The 19,556-nt window shown below is 44.7% G+C and overlaps 1 protein-coding gene across 1 annotated transcript in view; it reads right to left on the reverse strand.

Annotated features, from left to right (window-relative positions):
• MICAL2 (microtubule associated monooxygenase, calponin and LIM domain containing 2) overlaps positions 1–19,556 on the reverse strand; it is a 244,390-nt gene that overhangs the window by 52,634 nt on the left and 172,200 nt on the right. Inside the window, exons 29-31 of the mRNA XM_054437600.2 lie at positions 14,495–14,572; positions 9,381–9,532; positions 6,832–8,116 (exon numbers count right to left, since the gene is read on the reverse strand). Of these exons, the coding sequence (XP_054293575.2) occupies positions 6,832–8,116; positions 9,381–9,532; positions 14,495–14,572 (1,515 nt within the window). The remainder of the gene's footprint in view (positions 1–6,831; positions 8,117–9,380; positions 9,533–14,494; positions 14,573–19,556) is intronic.

Genomic DNA, 19,556 nt, shown 5'->3' on the forward strand with positions numbered 1-19,556 from the left:
TCCCTGACTCTACTGAGCCCCGGCATGACCACCTCCCTATGCCCTCCTTCTCCCTGTGAAACACTCAGTCACTTCTGTAGAAATTGAAGTTGAGCTCAGTTTACACTGGAACCTCTATCTTATTGCAATAGCATGTTACTGATTAAAATCTGCCCTTACTGTTTTAACTAGTGTCCCCTTTATCTTTGGCAATACTCAACAGACACAAGTACATATGTACACCAAAAATACGTACGTATAAGTGTGCTCCTAACAGCATTATTCACAATCAAAACAACTGAAAACAACCTCAATGCCCAAAAACAGAAGGCACAAATAAATTGTGATATAGTCATACAATGGAATAAAATAGAGCAATGGAAAAGAACAAACCACTTCTGCACATAACAACATGGATAAATCCCCTCCAAAGAATGTGATATGGTTTGGCTGTGCACCCACCCAAATCTCAACTTGAATTGTATCTCCCAGAATTCCCATGTGTTGTGGGAAGGACCCAGGGATGGGTAATTGAATCATGGGGGCTGGTCTTTCCTGTGCTATTCTCGTGATAGTGAAAAAGTCTCATGAGATCTGATGGTTTTATTAGGGGTTTACGCTTTCACGTCTTCCTCATTTTCTCTTGCCACTGCCATGTAAGAAGTGCCTTTTGCCTCCCGCCATGATTCTGAGGCCTCCCCAGCCATGTGGAACTGTTAAGTCAAATTAAACCTCATTTTCTTCCCAGTCTTGGGTATGTCTTTATCAGCAGTGTGAAAACAGACTAATACAGAATGTTTAATGAAAGAAGCCAGGCACAAAAGAGTACATACTTGTATGGGTTTTTCTATTGTTGTGGAACCAATTCCCACAAGTTTGGAGGTTTATAACAACACCCTTTTATTATCTTACAGTTCTGTAGGTTGGAAGTCCAGGCATGGCTCAATGGGGCCCTTTGCTCAGGGTCTTATAAGGCTGCAATTAAAGCGTCAGCTGGGCTGCAGGTCTCATCTATAGCTCAGGGTTCTCTTCCAAGCACATTCAGTTTGTTGGCAGAATTCAGTTCTTAGCAGCTAGAGGGCATAGGGTCTGTTTTCTTGCTGCTTATCAGCTGGAGGTCAATCTCAGCTCCTAGAGGCCTCTTGTTCATAGGCCCTCCCACACCATGGCAAATTTACTACTTCTTCAAGCCCAGGAGGACCATGTCTCTCTCAAGCTCTGAATCCATCTCTGACTTCAGGAAGTCCTTGTTAAGGGCTCATCTGATTGAGTTAGGCCCACCCAGGACAATCTCTCTTTTGATTAACTCAAAATGAATTGTTTTGGGGCTTAATTATATTTGCACAATCACCTAACTTAATCATGGGATGAAATGAAATCCATCATATTTATGTTCCCATCATATTCCAGAGGACTAGATTCTTTTTTTTTTGAGATGGAGTTTTGCTCTTGTCGCCCAGGCTGGAGTGCAATGGTGTGATCTCAGCTCACTGCAAACTCTGCCTCCTGGGTTCAATCAATTATCCTGCCTCAACCTCCTGAGTAGCTGGGATTACAACGCCTGCCACCATGCCCAGATAATTTTTGTATTTTCAGTAGAGACGTGGTTTTGCCATGTTGGCCAGGCTGGTCTTGAACTCCTGACCTCAGGTGATCCACCTGCCTCTGCCTCCCAAAGTGCTGTGATTACATTTGTGAGCCACCGTGCCCAGTCCAGAGGACTAGATTCCACACAGCAAGCACACTAGGGAGCAGGAAGCATGGGGCCCTTTTAGAATTCTGCCTACCACAATACTGAATGATTCAATTTTTATAAAGTAAAACCAAATAAAATAAAAACTGCAAGAGTAATCTAAGATGATAAGAGGCAGATGATAAGTACCTTTGTTGGGCAGGGCATATAATGGGGAGAAAGCATGAGGGAGTCTTCTGGGTGCTGATAGCATTCTATAGCTTGATCTCAGGGGCGATTACACAAATGTGCATTTTGCAAAAATTCATCAGCTGTAGGCTTAACATTTGCGGATGTTACTGTATGTATGTAATACTGCAATAAAAATGTTTATGCAAAAAAGTAAAGGTTCTCAGGGCATGTTCTTTAATTATACACAAGAATGATAACTAGCATTAAAATTGTTTCTATAAGATGACCACTGACAAGTACCTGAAATTAGTTTATGCCTCCAAGTCATTCAAATATGCTGATAAGTTTATGTACACCATTAATTTAATTGGAAAGTTGTCTTGTAAAAATACAAACAAATAATTTCAGCCTGGCTTTTATTCAAATGATCATAAATATTAGGTACTTCAATTTGAATGAGCATGATGCTGTTTTCTCTCTCCATTGCATGGAAGTGTGCACCCCCAAGTTAAATGCAGAGGCAACAGTGTCAGTGCATATATGTGAGTGTGTGTTTGGCAGACTGAGCAAGGAAACTAAAAAAAAAGACTGATGGGTCTAATCTGATAGGCTAGGTAAAATCTTTACATTCTTAGGATACTGACCTAAGAACACTTGAGAGAAACACAAGACTCTTCTAAGAGATAGGTGCAGGCACTACTTCCAGAGCTAATTCTAACCTAATTCCATTCTGTACATTCCCATTTTGTTCCAAGGCTAGGAAGTCATACTATTTTCTGATGAATATCAATGAATGTAGCTCTCCATGCTAAGCAAGCCAGGAAAATATATTTACCCTAACTTACTGTAATTAGCACATACAGAAATCATATAAAAGTGATATCAATGAACTGTAGGCCAATATTACCTATGAATTTAATGCAAAAATGTTAAATAAAATATTATCAAACATAATCAAAAAGTAATAAGACATCATGTAAAGTAATAAGACAAAGTAATAACACATCATGACCAAGTGGTATTTATCTCAGCAATGCAAGGATGGTTCAATATCCATAAGTCTACTATATAATTCATACTATAAATCAAATTAAGGAGAAAAAAATCAGACATCTCAAAAGATGCTGAAAAGACATTTGACAAAATTCAACATGCATCTGTGATTAAAAATACTCTCACCAAAATAGAACTAGATGGCTATTTCCTCCAAATGATAAAATATATCTCAGTCAACCCAGAAGCCAGTTACCATGCTTAAATGGGAAAAACACCAGCAGCATTCTCATTATGAGTAGGAATATATTAAGGAAATAATTATCACTACTTTTATTTAACACTGTTCTGGAGATTCTAGAAACAAAAGAAACCAGGGAGACAAGATAAATCAGAGGTATACAATTTAAAAGCAAAAAGTAAAGTTATAATTTGCAGGTGTTATGATTGTATATATGAGGGGAACTCAGGGGAATCCATTGAAAAACTTCTATAACAAAGAGGAATTAATAAAATGGATGGGTACAAAATTACTATACAAAAATCAATAACTTTCATATATACAAACAACAGTAGAATGATAAACTGGAAAAGATCTTGTTGACAATAGCAACAAAAACTAATATATCTATTAATAAAATTAATAATTATGCTAGATCTATATGCTGTAAAGTGTAAAATATTCCTGAGGGTCACAAAAAACACCTGAACAAATGGAAAGATAACTCATATCATAATTTTATAAGTTCTTGCCAAGTTACTTACAAATTTAACTCAATCCCATGAGAGTATTCACAGGACTTTTTTTTTTGGTAGATAGACAAGCTTATACTAAGTTCGTATACAACATCAAATGAGCAAGAAGAGCCAGGAAATTTTAGAAAAAGAAAATCAATAATGGAATACTCTTCCTATCAGATAGTAAAATACCTAAAATAAAAAATATATAAATACATAAAATTAGAAATTTAAAACAGTGTGGTATTGATATATAACAGACAACTAAGTGGAATATAATAGATGGTGTGGAAATAAGTCCAAGTTCAGGAATTTTATATATGATAAATATGTCATCTCACATAAGAGAGGGAAAGAGAGATTATTCACTGATTTTTTAGGGTAGCCAGGGAAACATCTAAAAAGTAACGCAGAATCTATAGCTCACATTTTAAACTAGGATAATTTCTTGATGTAAATACTTAAATGTAAAAATATTGAAAACAATCAAGAAGACTAGAAGAAACTGTGAGAAAATTCTTCTACAAACTTGGAAGAAGCTCTTTCTAACTACTATATAAAACCCAGAAGCCATGCAATAAAAATGTTTCAAACTACTATATAAAGCTAGAAATTTTACATAAGAAAAGCCACTGTAAATAAAGTCAAGCACAAACAAGAAACTGGTAAAAAGTAGTTGTAATTTGTATCATTACAAAAAAGGGCTAAATTTCCCTTTTGATAAAGAATCCCTACATATTATTAAGAAAAACCCAACAAACCAATAGAAAACTGGACAAAGGACAGAATGAACTGGTCACAGAAAAGGAGATGCAAATGGCTTCTCAACATATAAAAAGATGTTCAATCACGTTATTAAACAAAAAATGAAATTCAAACCACTCCGAGATCTATATTTCACTGTCAGATCAGTAACACACCAGTTAGTGCAAATGTAGCAATCGAGTTCTCATACTTTGCTGCTGGAAATGTGAACAAGCACACTGTGATGAAGGACAAGCTGACAACATCTATCAAAATTCCCAATTCACCTATCCTTTGCTCCAGCATTTCCACTTCTAAGAATTTATCCTAAAGATAAATTCACGCATATGCTTAATGGCCTAAGTTATCAGTTAATTATTGTAGCACTGTTTGCAATAGCCAAAGATTTGAAATAACTTAAACTTTGCATCATAGGGGGCTGGCTACATCAATTATGTTACATCTACACACTGGGATACTGTACAGCTATAAAACAAAGAAGAAAGTGCTTTATGTACTAATCTGGAATGAGCTCCAAAATAAAATGAAAAGTTCAAAAAGAGTGCACACAGCATGCTGCCATGCTATCATTTGCGTTAAAAAAAGAAAAAATATAATATATAAATTTGCTCTTACGTGCATAAATTCTGTCTGCAGGAATGCCTAAGAAACTGATGACAATATCTATCACCAGGATAGGACCTGGATTGCTCAGGGACAAGGAAGGGAAAGAGGACTTTTTATTTTGTACCTTTTGTACCCTTTGATTTTGAACGATGCAAATGTATTATCAAAAAATGCATAACACATTAAATTTTGTGATGTGTGACATAATATACCCTTATGTCACACATCACAAAATTTAATGTGTTATGCATTTTTAATAGTTTATTAAATAGTCTATTTAATTTATTAAACTAAGTTTAATAGTTTATTAATTTGTTATGCATGTTTAAGAGTTATACTGCAGCCTTTCCATGCTTATCCTGAACCTGGCTGAAAATAAAGTCTCTTGTTAATCTATATAGCTGTTTGATTAAGGTACTACTGAAGAGAAATAATATATTACTTGAAAACTAATGTTTCAAAATAAAAGTTAAATAAGAAAATAAAAAGGCTTTTTAGGAAAAAAGAAAAACAAAGTTGATCAACAATAGGGATGGTAGGATCACAGTTTGTTCAAAGCAGTCAAACAAGTATCAACAACAAAAAAGAACTCATGTGAATGTTTAGCTAAACTGTCTCTAAGGGAATAGACTAAAACTTTGGCAAGGAGGAGAGGGGGTGAGATAACACATTTTAGTTTTTATTAGATATTTCCATATTGTTGGATTACTCTATTTGATATATTAATTTTAGAATTTAAAAATTTTAATCAGGTTTAAATTATTTAAAAAGCCTACATTTTCATTGGTGGTAAGCAAATATGCATAAGTGTTTAGGCTAGGAGTTTAAAGGGAAAAACATTATATGCATAAAGATGTTCATTCAACACCATATGTAAAATATAAATATATGCATATATAACATATATACAAATATAAGTTAACAATAAGACAATAGTTCATTAAATAACATACCCACCAGACAGGATATTCAATTAAATCACATTTATGTATACTACATGGTAATTGGCATAATGTCTATGATATAATGTTGACTTTCAAATGACACAAAATTTTTGGCTAGGCATGGTGGCTCACACCTGTAATCCCAACACTTTGGGAGGTCAAGGTGAGAGGATTGCTTGAGGTCAGCAGTTTGAGACCAGCCTGGGCAACATATTGAGACTCCATCTCTACAAAAAATAAAAAATTAGCTGGGTGCTTCAGTCCAGGAGTTTGAGGCTACAATGAGCCATGATCAAGCCACTGCCTTCCAGCTTGGGGGACAGAGAAAGACCTGTCTCTCTTTAAAAAAAAAAAAAAAAGAGGCTGGGCATGGTGGTTCATGCCTGTAATCCCAACACTTTGGGAGGTTGAGATGGGTGGATCACCTGAGGCCAGGAGTTTAAGACCAGCCTGGCCAACATGGTAAAACCCCATCTCTACTAAAAATACAAAAATTAGCTGGGCGTGGTGACACACATCTGTAATCCCAGCTACTTGGGAGGCTGAGGCACGAGTATCACCTGGACCCGAGAGACAGAGGTTGCAGTGAGCTGGGATCATGCCACTGCACTCCAGCCTGGGTGATAGAGTAAGACTCTGTCTCAAAAAAAAAAGATACAAAATTTTATGTACAACTTAGTAAAAAATATTCCTATGGAAAGAAAGAAAATAAATGAGAAAGTGGTGGTAGGGTTATGGTTGATTGGTCTCTTTTCAACACTTTCTATAATTTCAAAACTAATTTTTTCAGATTTTTTTCAAATTTTTTGCCTTTAAAGTTTTCCTACTTTTGTTAGTATTTGAGAAGCAAAATGAAGTGAAAGATGCCTGCTTGCTGATGCAATGAAGATAACTAACTGCCCGGCATGAAGGGCAGACATTTATCAAGACGGAACCACTTACCTGTACCTCCCGCTGTAGGAGGAGGAGGAGGAGGAGAAGGAGGAGGCGCTGCCTGGCGCAGGGAGGTGCTTTTGAAAGGCTGCAGCAGCTTCTCCAGGGCCTGCGCACTATCTTCAGGCAGCACCTTCCTCTTGGGGCTGCCAAAGAGGTCCCTGATGTCCTTTCTTTGTCTGGATTCTTGGAGGAAACTCTCAAAAGATTTGTCTTTGAGTCTGAGGGAGGAAAAAAGTGAGATTCTTTTCTTCGGAGGCTTAGAAGCATCTGGGAAGTTCTCTTGCAAACTCACTTTCTCGAGGAGTGTGGGGACATCTTCAATCTTGCTGCAGGGTGGGGACGTAAGTGCAGGAAAGATCTTGGATGGCCGATTGGGCAAACTATGGGTGCGGAGGGCAGGGTCAGGAGGGCTAAAGGCTGAGGACTGGTTTCTCCCAGGGGAATGCTGGTCCCTCTCTTTATTGGAATTGGTTTTCCGAAGGCTGAATGAGCGAGTGCAGGCCTGTGTGGGCAAAGTTTTGGATTCTTGCTTGGCCCAGGCCTTCTTCCCACCTTCAGAGTTGGAAAGGAGGGGCTCTAGAGACCTTCGGATGGCATTGGCTATGAGCCGCAGCGGGGACTTGGGTGGAGGCACGCTTTGCTCCCCTTGAGCTTGTTCCGCAGGGGTCCCCATCTTCTCCTGAGCCCCTCTCTGGGTTGGCAGGGGCTCTCTTGCTGCCCTAGGGAGCAGCAAGGGGTGGACTGGTTTTAGCACACGGCCTCCTCTACCATTCTCAGCACTTTTCTGGGAAAGTCGCTCCCCAGCTTTGAGGTGCACACTCTCAGGGATGGAGTCATTCCAATCCAACAACATGGTCTTCTGCTCCTGAGTGAGGACTAACTTCTTTAGGCCCAACTTCTCCTTTGCTAGCACTGGCCCTCCCTCTTCTTCCTTCCTGGCACCAGTACTCCCTTTTTCCCGGTCTTCTCCAGCCAAGGGAGACAGCTCTTGGCCTGTCCAGCTCCTGTCCTTCCCCCAGATGGGGAGTCGGTCTCTGTGGTTGCTTCCGATGTCCCCAAGAGGGGCCTCTGCTTGCTGGCACTCATCAGAAGTCATCTCTGCAGGGTCTGAGAGGCCATCTTCACCAGGGCTCACCAGGCAGTACTCTGCCCACTCTGGCTTTGGGTGATGAGGCAGGTACAGGGGAATTTCCCTGGGTGCTCCTTGGGCTATGGCTCGCCTCCGAAAGGTTGAGGTGGGAGGACTTGGATGACCTCTCGAGACCTGCGAGAGGGGCTCAGAAGCTGTCATCTAGATGGGATGGGCAAAAATAGCAGTTATTTAAAAATTTTCATCATTTATTTATATGATGAAAGCAAATCTCAATCTACAACCCCCTCCCTTTTTTTTCCTTCCCATCTCAGATGCCCAAATTCAAAAATAATTTTGCCTAAGATGATTTTAAAGCGACAGTCTTTGTTCTAAGTAGCTGCCTTGGGTCCTGCCAGGATCTGCCTGGAATCCCCGAATCAGTACTGATGAAAGGCTTTTCTGAATCCCAGATTAGCTGGGTTGGAAGCCAGGGGGAAGGCAAAGGTAGGACCCTGCTGTTGATAAGCTCCTGGGCCCATGAGGGTAGGACTGGCTGGGCCTCTGTGGGTGGCCAGGCACATAGGCGAAGATAAGCTCCTCATTTTCTTGCTCAGCCATTGTCTCTACTAAAAGGCATGATCCACCCATAGGTATGTTCCTCCAACAACCAAGAAACCAAGGCTTCTTCCTTGGAGGCCATCAAAGTAAGAAGCGACAGTCACTCTCTGGACTGAAGCTGTGGTGGCACAAGGATGGCCTTTAAGACCTTCCAATGACCCTTTTTAACCTCCCACATTGCACCATTGAGAAAGTAGCTATTTCTAGCATGCAGGAACTTGGCCCTTGGCAAAGAGGGAACATGAGTGGACTCTAGGGGTGGCTGTGCCCTCCCAAGAGCTCTGGTGCCCGAAGGGCAGGTCATAGCACAGGGGCTTCACCAGAGCACCCATCTTTTCTGTCTTGTGCATTCTACTTTCCAGAGTCTAGAACAGGCCTGGCAGGTAACAGAGGCTTGATAAATACATACAGAAGGAAAGAGTGTAGCCCGCATACCAATGATGACATTTTATATTCAAGGGAGATGTTGCTTCCAAGGTTCTTTGACGCTACCAAAGGGACCCTCACTTCTGTGCCTGCCATCCTACAGCTGCAAATTCCTCAATGCCCTTTGCAAGTTGTCAAGGGAAAGGTGTCCTAGCAGCTCTGTATCTCATGGAGACCTGGCATAGAGTCTAAACCCTGTAAAGTTTGCTGAGGGAATGACCGTGTCCTCAGGGATGGCTGTGAAGGAGCAGCAGGAGCTTTTGTGAAAGGTATACACGAAGGCAGCTGGGGTAGACCCTTGACAGAGTATCTTCTGGTGCTGGCTTTGCACTTAGGTTGACCTATGAGCGCGTGGAATCCAGAGATAAGTGTGGAAGGTGGGAAAAGTACAGGTAGCTCAGCTTCCTGACACCTGGGCAGGACCTTCAGGGACACTCACCTGAGGCGGGGAGGAACCATCTGGAGCATTCCCAGAAACACTGATTGAAGAAGATGGTGGGGAAGACGAACGAGAAGACAATGAAGGAAGAGGAAGAGAAGGAGAAGGGTCCTTAGGAGGTGACATAGTTCTTTTGTTCACTGGTGTCAAACCTACCAAGGAAAGAACACACTCTTCATTACAAAGGTGTTATTTTACCAAGAAAAGAGGAGGCTTTAAGTGAAGCTCTACTTCTATAAACAGTCAGAAAGAGGAAGATGTCAGAGCCTGACTCAGAGGTTCCTGGTGCCTAAGGCGTGGGACTCAGAGGAATGGGTAGAGCAGTGGCAGGGTCCCATGGGGCAAAGGAAGTCCCAGGGTGAGAAGTCTAATAACCATTGTGTTTCAGACTCATGCGAGGATGCTCTTGAGAGATGTATCAGGGCATTTCCAGAACATTTCTTAGAAATGCTCATCTGCCTCCAAAGAGCATCCTAAAACCATTGTGGTTGGGAGCTGGACTGTGTTAAATCACCCAGTCAATAAACCACCTGAGCTTTCTTCCCACGAGATGCTAGACCCTTAGCCATGGGCACAGACAGGATAGACATCCACGACTAACGAGATGGGCCCTTTCTTCTCACATGTGTGCCAAGAGGCTGTCAGACAGGAAGAGTCATTTGAGATTTTAAGAGAACACAAGAGAGGGAGGTTACAGTGAGTATCAAATCATTTGAAGGATATGGAGTGGGCCCATGCCAAGCTCCTGTTGGTCAGGGAGCAAACAGGATACAGTGTGGCTACTCAGAGATGGAGGTGAAAGGAGTGGGGCAGGGCCCTGAGGACAGGCCTGGTTCAGCGCTGTGGTGGGCTGAGATCATCTAGTCTGCTTAGAGCAGAATTCTGACAGTCATAGCCTGCTTTAAGATCAACCAAGCTCACATGTGTGCACTCTCTTCCTCTCCCTCTCCCCTCCTTCTCCCGGTCTCCCCTTCCTCCCCTCAAGCATGGTAACCTTAAATCTAAAAATCTCGAACATTTTGTCTCCATATTGGGTCATTTGAAATCACTTGTCCTCAAATTGATTCAGTAAAATGCCATGTACCTTTTCAGATCTGCCCTCTCAGTACCTACCCTCAGCCCAACCAGCTCTCCCATGAACCATGGTGGCACATAGGGATGTCCCCCAGAAACTTCCCAGGACTGCCACGTGAAACGAGTCCACTCTCTTGTTCAACTCCCTGCTTCTGGCTGCCCAGCTGACCCATTCAGATTTTCCTCCAGGGTATCTAGCCTTCAGATTTTCATCTGCTTCTTAGAGCAACACAATCCCCTGGTCTTAGCTTCCCCAAAGCTCTGAGTGATAAGCTCTTCCTCAGGGACCCACGCAGGCCAGGCCAAACCCAAGTCCCATCCCAAGAAGAGTCCCATTGAGTCCCCTCCACCCCCGGGGGGCCACACTGTTCTCGATATTCTGTCCTGCCATCCCCTATACATCAATGCTAGCATGTGTGACCGTGTGTCCCAGCCGTGGGCTCTTAACAGATGGCACCACATGCACACGGTCAGGAAGCTCCCAGAGGGAGGCCTCGCAGAAAGCTTTGGAGGGAAAAGGTAATTCTGGGAACAGATCTGATCTGAGGGCGGCAGGAAGGAGCTGCCGGGGAGGTGGCTGGCCTGCCTCCCGCTACCACACCCCCTTCGCAGCCCACGATTACAAGGTTCAAGCCTAAAAAGGCAAAAGTTGTGAGTCAGTCCTTGCCTTGCTTCCCGTCCTTGTCCTCAGCTTGCCAAATTCCTGCCAAATTCCTTCTTCCCTTCCTCCTTGCACCCTCATTCTCCCTCTCTGCCATCTTCTGAATGAAACTCCTTCACTTGCCTTAAGTTCCCTCAGCTCAACAGACTGCCTTTTTGTTGCCCCTGAGGATCCCTCAGGGACTTCCTGACAGGAAGCCAGGGCCACCTCACAAACCAAGCCTGACAGAAACGCCTCAGGGCTCAGGAGGTCATGACCCAGAAGCTGCTCCCTTCTTCTCCTTCCTCTAATCCCCACTCCCACCCCAGCTAGGGGGTCTCTTTCTCTCCACACGTGGTCCTCATGCACTGCCTTCAAGATGGAATTCCAGCAGGGCTTGAGGAGATGGGGGAAGCAAAGCCCCAGCTCAGGCTGAGCCCCTTGTCCTTGGGGTGCCATTCAAGCTACTGCTTGGGAGGTGGGCACAGCCTGGGGAGAGAGGTGATGGGAAACCTCCCCTTCCTGATGCCCACTGTGTCTTGGGGTTCTCTCAGAAGATGGTGAAGGGGAGCCTGGAAGTCCACCCCTTCACACGCATACAGCTGCCTGGTTCTGAGCAAGTTACTTAACCCCTGTCTCCTCATCCAAAAAGGGGGCTGTCTGGTGCAGCTTCATGGGGTGGTTGAGCAGATAACATGGGCTAAAAAGAGATTGCCAGTTGGCCAGGCGCAGTGCCTCACACCTGTAATCACAGCACTTTTGGAGGCTGAGGTGGATAGATCACTTGAGCTCAGGAGTTCAAGACAAGTCTGGCCAACATGGCGAAACCCTGTCTTTACCAAAAACACAAAAATTAGCCAGGCATGGTGGTGCACGCCTGTGGTCCCAGCTACTCGGGAGGCTGAGGTGGGAGGATCACTTGAACCTGGAGGCGGAGATTGCAGCGAGCTGAGATTACGCCACTGCACTCCAGTCTGGGTGACAGAGTGAGACCCCATCTCAAGAAAAAAAAAAAGAAAGAGGTGTCCAGTGGCACAGGACACAAAGTAAAAGCTAGCTGTCGGCAAAATATGAACTCCATTAGTTTCCCACCCTCTCACGCACTCAAGCCGCGTCCAGTAAAGACATTGCTGAAGCCCTGGCCCATTCCAGAGGGAGCTGCACACTCTACCCAGCCAGGATTTCTCCAACTCTTGGGCCTAGAGCTCCTCATTGGCCAACTTACATCCACCCCTGCTGGTCGTTTCCTTGAAACCTTGGTATGGCCCACCCGGGGCTGCCCTGCCTTCTGCAGGGGTCTCAGTCACACGTGCAGCTGGCCCTTAGGGTTGCTTTGTGCCAAGGAGGCTGATGCGCACACCAGGGCCTGAGTTTCAGCATCCAGGCTGCCTCTGGGTCAGGCGCTTGTGCTACCTCCTCTCTAGGCCCTCTGGCAGCAGCAACCTTTCTCGTAGATCCTAGAGGTCATCTGGCAGCATGATCAGTTGGGGAGAGTGCCCAGGGCAGCCACATAGCCCCTCCGGCCCTCCCACCTGGGGCTTGGGGCCAGAACCAGCTGTGATGGGGCAGTAATGCCTCCGGACAGGAGGGATGGTACCACGCATTCTGCTTCCAATGGCAAGGCCAGCCCTGCCCCCTGAGGTTTTCTTTTGGGCAAAGTAAAGACAATAAAAAAAGATGGCTCTCGTGGCTTTTAGCTCTGGGGATTTTTTGGGAGACTGGGACTCCACTGTGCAGTTTCTCAGAACTTGGAGGTTTTGCAAGGCTCAAATCCCTCTCAAAGTCTTGGAGCTCCCTCTAGGGGCAGCAGCCTGAGCAGGCCTGAATCCATGCGCTCCCTTTGCACTCAGTCCAGCCAGCTTGCTCCTTGGTTCCTTACTTCATTTATTGATTCAGCAAACAAGGATTGGGTTCCTCCTCTGGGCCAGACCATGCTAGACACTAGGCTGATTGAAATGATCCAAACTCAAGCCCTGCCTGCAAAGCAGCTTTCGTATACTCTCAAGAAACACTGTGCAATACTCCTTGGTAACTAAAGGCTGAGTTTCCCAGGCCCATCCCAGACACCATGGGGCTGTTCAGCAGTCCTCTTGTTCCTGCACCTCCCCCAGTGACCCAGCCCTACTGGGAGGGTCTCCCACCAGCCTCCCTGCTCTCACCCCAGGCTGGGAGCTTCCTGAGGAGGGACTGAGCCCCCACACTGGTGGCACACAGTAGAGTGGGCTCGAAGCCTTGGGATGGACTCTACACCCATGCAGTCTGGGCCCAGGCAGCAGGCTTCCAGGGACTTGGGGAGGGCCAGAGCAGGGCAGTAAAGGCGACGACCCATGTGTGGCAATGCTAGCTCCTCTGCCCTCTGCTGTCACCGCTGGGGGCTGTCAGAGGATTCAGGAGTCACTCTAGGCTGTCCCCAGATGAAGTGGCCTGCCCAAGAGTGCAGCCCTGGGTCCTTCTCCCAAGGTGCCCCTGTCCCAGCCTGACCTGGTGCGAGGGTGGTGGGTCTGGGGATGGTGGGGGAATGACTCACTGGCTGGGAGCCTTGACTCAGAAGGAAGGAAGACCAGGGCTGAGTTCCAACTGCAACAACATTTCTTGGTAGAAACCCCTGTCTAAGCCAAGGCCTTTCTGGGTCCTCCTCTCCTAGGGTGAGGCCGGAGAGGGAGTGGGTGTGGGGGGAGGTGGAAGGCAGCGATGAACCTGGAACTGGATGAAGAGTCTCTGCCCTCGCTTAGGGCCTGAGGAGGTAACTCTGCTCAGTAAGTGCTGCAGTCCCTGGATCCCCGGCCTGCCTAGACGCTGTGAGACTGTGTGTGTTCACTGCGCCCCCTGGCAGGGCCTGCTGCCTCAGTACCTGCCACAGCCCTGCTCTTCCCCAGGACACTGGGACCAAGGGTGACTCAGAAAAAGGAGCAGGTGTGTGTGTGTGTGTGTGCATGTGCATGGGTGTCTGTGTGTGTAGGGATGTGTGTGTGGATGTGTGGGTGTCTGTGTGTAGCATCCTGCTTTGTGTGAGGCCATTAATCTGATGCCCCAGTCTCACTCCAGTGCACAGAATCAAATCATAGAGTTCCTGAACCTCAGTTTACTCATCTGTGTTTCAAAAAGCCTAGAGACAATGATGGCTAAGGCCCTGTCTGGGTGAAACTGTAGAATCCTAAGGCTCCATAATTCCTGAGCCAGGGGTGGAGGGGGATGGGAAGATCTTGAGTCCCTTGGAAAAGGCTCCCTCTAGTCAGCAGTGGAAATAAAGTCAACCTTATATTTTATTTCTTGCCTCTGACAACCAGGAGGCCATGCCAGAGAGATACCATGTAAGGAATGAGAACAGCTGCCCCTGAGAATTAATCAGAGATCTTCTGCCCAGCCCCAGCCTCCCACCCCCAGAGAGCTAGTGACTCACTCCACCGGAATTCTCTCCTCCAGTTCTGGTATTTGCTTGGGGTTGGAGACTGGAAGCTATTGGCCCGTTGCAGAGCTGCTGTGGAAAAAGAAAGGGACAGGGAAGATGGGGTGGGAGGAAGAGTCCATTAAATGTGTAGAGTAAGTAGGAATTTATCTCCTATAGCTCAATTATCACAAGTCAATAGACTAATGATTATAATAGACTGAACCCTCTCCTTCCCTCACACCATACTCCTGTCCCCACAACACACACTACCAAACTTTTCATTTGTTCACACATCAAATATTTTTGTGTTTTTGTTTGTTTGTCACCCGGGCTGGAGTGCAGTGGTGGGGGTCATGCCTCACTGCAGCCTCGACCTCTTGGGCTCAAATGATCCTCCCACCTCAGGCTCCCGAGTAGCTGGGACTATAGGCATGCACCACCACACGCAGATAATTTTTTTTAATTTTTATTTTTTATAGAGACAGGGTCCCACTGTGTTGCCCAGGTTGGTCTCAAACTCCTGGGCTCAAGTGATCCTCCCACCTCGGCCTCCCAAAGTGCTGGGGTTACAGGCATGAGCCACCACACCTGGCATCAAATATTTATTGAGACCCTGCTATGGGACAGGTACCACCCTCAGAGAATGCCTCAAATTATGAACCATCATTACTAAGATCATCAGTAAGCATCTACATGCATCTATGTGTATATGTATATGTATAGACATATTTATACATGCATGTGTATATACATACATGCACATATTCATTCATGTCAGAACAGTTATTTAAAGCTAAGGTCATCATGGGCCATCAAGGTTCCATATATGTAATACATTAAAAACTGGAGCTGCTCTGATTGAAGCCAGGAAGCTGTAGGAAGTTCTACTCTCTGCCTCCCCTTTCCCCACAGAGCCCCCCAAACCCTTTGGAAACCAGGTTTAACTGAGGCTGTGGACCATCATTGGTGTGGCCCTCCCTTGGCCTGGTTCCAAGGGAAACATATTTGTGGGACATTGTACTTCCTGTGGAAGACCCCTCTGCCAGCTGGGCCTTGAGGATTAGCTGAGCAAAATGAACATCACATGCAGAAGAAAAACAGGTCTTGGTCACTTAGGGTGTGAGAGTGGGCAGTGGGGTCCACGTGTTCCCTGTTCCCACGCAAGGCCTGCAGATGCATTCTCAGGCTTCAGGCCCCTGCGCCTCCATCACTGCCGGACAGACAGGATGGGGATGGTGAACATCTGAATGTGCACACAGGCAGGGCCAGGAAGCATGAATGGAAAGGAAGCCCAAGGGCATGATGTGGGTGTGGCAGATGGACCCAGGGAGGGTCTCAATCCAGGACCCTAAATCCAAGGCCCAGCTAGCCCAGCCCTCTGTCTTTCTTTCTGTCTAGAAACAGTCCTAGATATTCTACTCCCTGCCAGGTCTCACAGTGGAACTCTTTCTTAGCAGCCAGGCTGTGGAGCACAGGTGTCAATCACTACTTGGGGGCTTTCCTTCCACAAGACCAGCTCCTTCAGCTCCTCTCTCTCCCTTACTCCATTTGTGAAAATGCCTTTGCAAAAATTATAACTGAGAAAATTATGACAGTGACAGAGATCTGACTTAACCAATCCATCTTGCTTCTAACCTCCACCCTGTCTTTGTTCATTCCTGGGTGTAGGCTGAACTAACTTTGGGAGGAACTTAGTTTATAGTTTAGTTTGGAAACAAAGACGATAACAGCCCTTTCCCCAAACAAACCCCCTTCCTGCCTGGGGACAAGACTACCTTTGCAGGACTAACAAATTAGCCACAAGATTAGAAATTGTGGTTTAGGAGTCATGCAGCTGGAGGCTGTAAGATTCTGAACCTTCCCAAATTGCATCCTGGGGCTAACATCACTATTGTAAAGCCTAAGATCAGTGCTTGGGATATTTTGCAGACCCTGCACTCAGAGGATCAACTGACACCACCTAGATTGATAAACTGGCTCATTTGGTCTTTTAGCCCCCACTCAGGAACTGACTCAGTGCAAGAGGACAGCTTTGACTCCCTATGAGTTCATCTCTGACCGGACCAATCAGCACTCCCCATTTTCCGAACCCCTTCTCAACAAATTATCTTTAAAAATCCTGATCCCCGAGTTTTCAGAGAGACTGATTTAAGTAATAATAAAACTCTTGTCTCCTGTACAGCCAGCTCTGTGTAAATTAAACTCTTTCTCTATTGCAATTCCCCTGTCTTGATAAATCAGCTCAGTCTAGGCAGTAGGCAAGGAGAACCCGTCGGGTGGTTACATTCGGAGGCGCTTCATGTCTGCTCTGTCTGGCAGGTTCCCAATCCCACAGGCCTGCTCTCAAAATCAAGCCCATGGGTTTGAGGAGGAGCCTGTGTGGATGGGCACACAGTCTTCCCAGCTCCCCATGAGATGAATAGCCCATCCTCCCAAGCGCTGGCTGGCTGGGCTTTCCGGGCTGGATGTTTTGCATAAGGAGCAAGCAGGTCTTAAGCACAGCTACAACCCGCTGGCCAAAGCTAGCCTCTTAATCACTTAATGAAGACATTTCTCAAAAAAAAAAATTGCATAAAGTTCTAGTTGCTTCTTCTTAGCTTGTAATTTTGTGGAATGGAACCTATTGGAAATGGCTAAAATTCAAGAGAGATTTTCCATCACTGGTGTTAATAGAGCACACATGCACACATTTTTACCACAATGGGAACAATAGGGTGAGTAACAATGATTTCATCTAGTAATGCTGAGCAGCATAAAGTGGGCTGATCCCTTCTTTTTAGCTTATATTCTGTGTGTGTTTATTTATTTTAAAGGAGCACTTTCAGAGATCTCAGTGCATGACCCACTGTAAAAGGAGAGGGTATTTTGCCATGTGGTGCTGATGATATCATTTGATTGTTACAAACTGATAAGTGTCCTCCATATTCCATTGGACCATCCTGTTATCAAATTATTGCCAGAAAAAAGATGGATAAATACCAATTCCTCTAAGCCAGAATAATTTGGGGCAGGTTGTTCTCCTAAATCTAATTAGTTTGTAGCCAAGAGTCCAATGCACTAGATCGATTCATTTAGTTGCTTGGGTGTGGATTTTACAATGAATTCATCTAGGCAGGCCTTCCACAAAGCTGCATTTCTGAAATTCCCAAAGTGTAGAACATGGCCCACTGTGTCAAAGCCCCTGGGGATACTTACACAGAATGCACATACTTGGCACCACTCCAGACCCACTCAATCTGAATTTCTGATGGTGAGAACCTGGGAATCTGCCTTTTAAACAAGATTGTCAAGAATCACTGACCCTGAGGTTTTAGGGGGCTTTCTGCAGCCTCCATAACATAGGGTGTGAGCTGTATTTCAGGCCATCCTCTTGGGCATGCTCTGTGAACTCTGAGGATGTAATAAGTTCCTTCATGTGCCAAGGTAGTCCCCAAAGTCTTTTTAAAAATTGTGGAAAATAATATACATAATATAAAAATTGTTACTTATACATTTTTAAGTCTAGATTTCAGTGACATTAAGTACACTTACCCTGCTGTGCAGCCATCACCACCTCACCACCACCCATCTCCAGAACTCTGCCCTCATCCCAAAGTGATGTTTGTCCTTTTATGGCTGGCTTCTTTCCCTTAGCAGCATGCCTTGCAGGTTCATCTAAGTTGTAGCACATGTCAGAGTCCCTTCCTTTTAAAGTCTGAATAACATTTTGCTATATGGATATACTGCGTTTTGTTTATTCATTTGTCTGTTGAACATTTGATTTGCTTCCCCCTTTTGGCTAATGTGAATAATGCTTCTATGAGCATGGCTGGACCAACCTGGAGTCTTTTTTTTTTTTTTTTTTTTTTTTTTTTTAACTTCACACTGCAACCAGGAGTTTTTTCAAAGCAATATCCTGGTCTTGTCTGGCATTCCCTTGGTCTACCTTGGAGGCATTTATCCAGGTGAGAATTGTGGTTAATGAAGCTCCATAAAACCCACACAAGGGGTCAACCCTGCTTTATTTGGTAAAGTGATGGGGTTACCACAACCAGCAGCACAAAGCACAGCACTTAGACCTGTGCCAGAGAGCTTAACTGTACAATGTGGTCCACCTAGCAATGATAAAACAATGACTGATGAAGACTAACTCGACAAAGAATTGCTTGAGAGTCATGCATTCTACCCACTTACCTACTCTGTATTTTATTCTGGAGTTAAACTGGACTGTCAGAAACAAAATGCTTTGGCTTCACTACCCAACCCAACTAGTCTCTCAACACAACCCCATCCTGCTAAGAAAACTGCTATCGCTGAGCCATGTTTTTTTTTGTCATGCCCTCACCTTCCAGCAAGGGTTGCTGTAAGAAACAGCCTCGAGAATACTAAGGCTGCATTTTCTGAGGAACTGTTAAGACATGATCTAACACATTTCTCAATATCATCTATTTGGTACGAGCCGGACACTCTCTATAGAGTTAAACATTAGGAGAAGTTGTGCCTACTCAGAGACCTGCTGCAAACCAATATATGTTTTTCTCATAAACAATGAGAATAATGATGTTCTGTGTTTCCTTTTGAATGCTGGAAGCCAGAAAACTCAGAATCAAACTTATGATTCGACTAGAGCAACTGTTTAGGATTATGGTCTGCCTCTCTGGGGTCTATCTCTCCTAAACTGGTTTTGTTAGACCTGATTTTGAGGCTTGATCTTTCATATTTATAGATGTACAATTTTGTTTTATGTTTTTCTTGTAAGTTGCCTAAAACCCTCTGGCTATTGGAGGGGAAATGGAGGGAAGGGATGAAAGGCAGGCCAACTTCATATCTGGAAATGGGGAGCTTGAGCCCAGGGGGATGGAAGGGTACACCAAGGCCACGCAGTAACCAGAGATGGGGCTGGACCCAGCTGGGCACAGGAGAGTACTCAGTTCAGTGCCAGTGCTGAGCCTTTCTGCACGCCCCCACAAATGGTACTTAACAAATGTGTTTGGATGATAATCTGTCCTTTTCTAAAAGTGTCACTTTTTTAAAAAATGAAGGTAAAATTCAACATTTCTAGAGTAAATTCAACAATTCCAGGATTTAAAAATAT

This window comes from Pongo pygmaeus, chromosome 9, assembly GCF_028885625.2.
Source record: "Pongo pygmaeus isolate AG05252 chromosome 9, NHGRI_mPonPyg2-v2.0_pri, whole genome shotgun sequence".
Taxonomy (NCBI): Eukaryota; Metazoa; Chordata; class Mammalia; order Primates; family Hominidae; genus Pongo; species Pongo pygmaeus.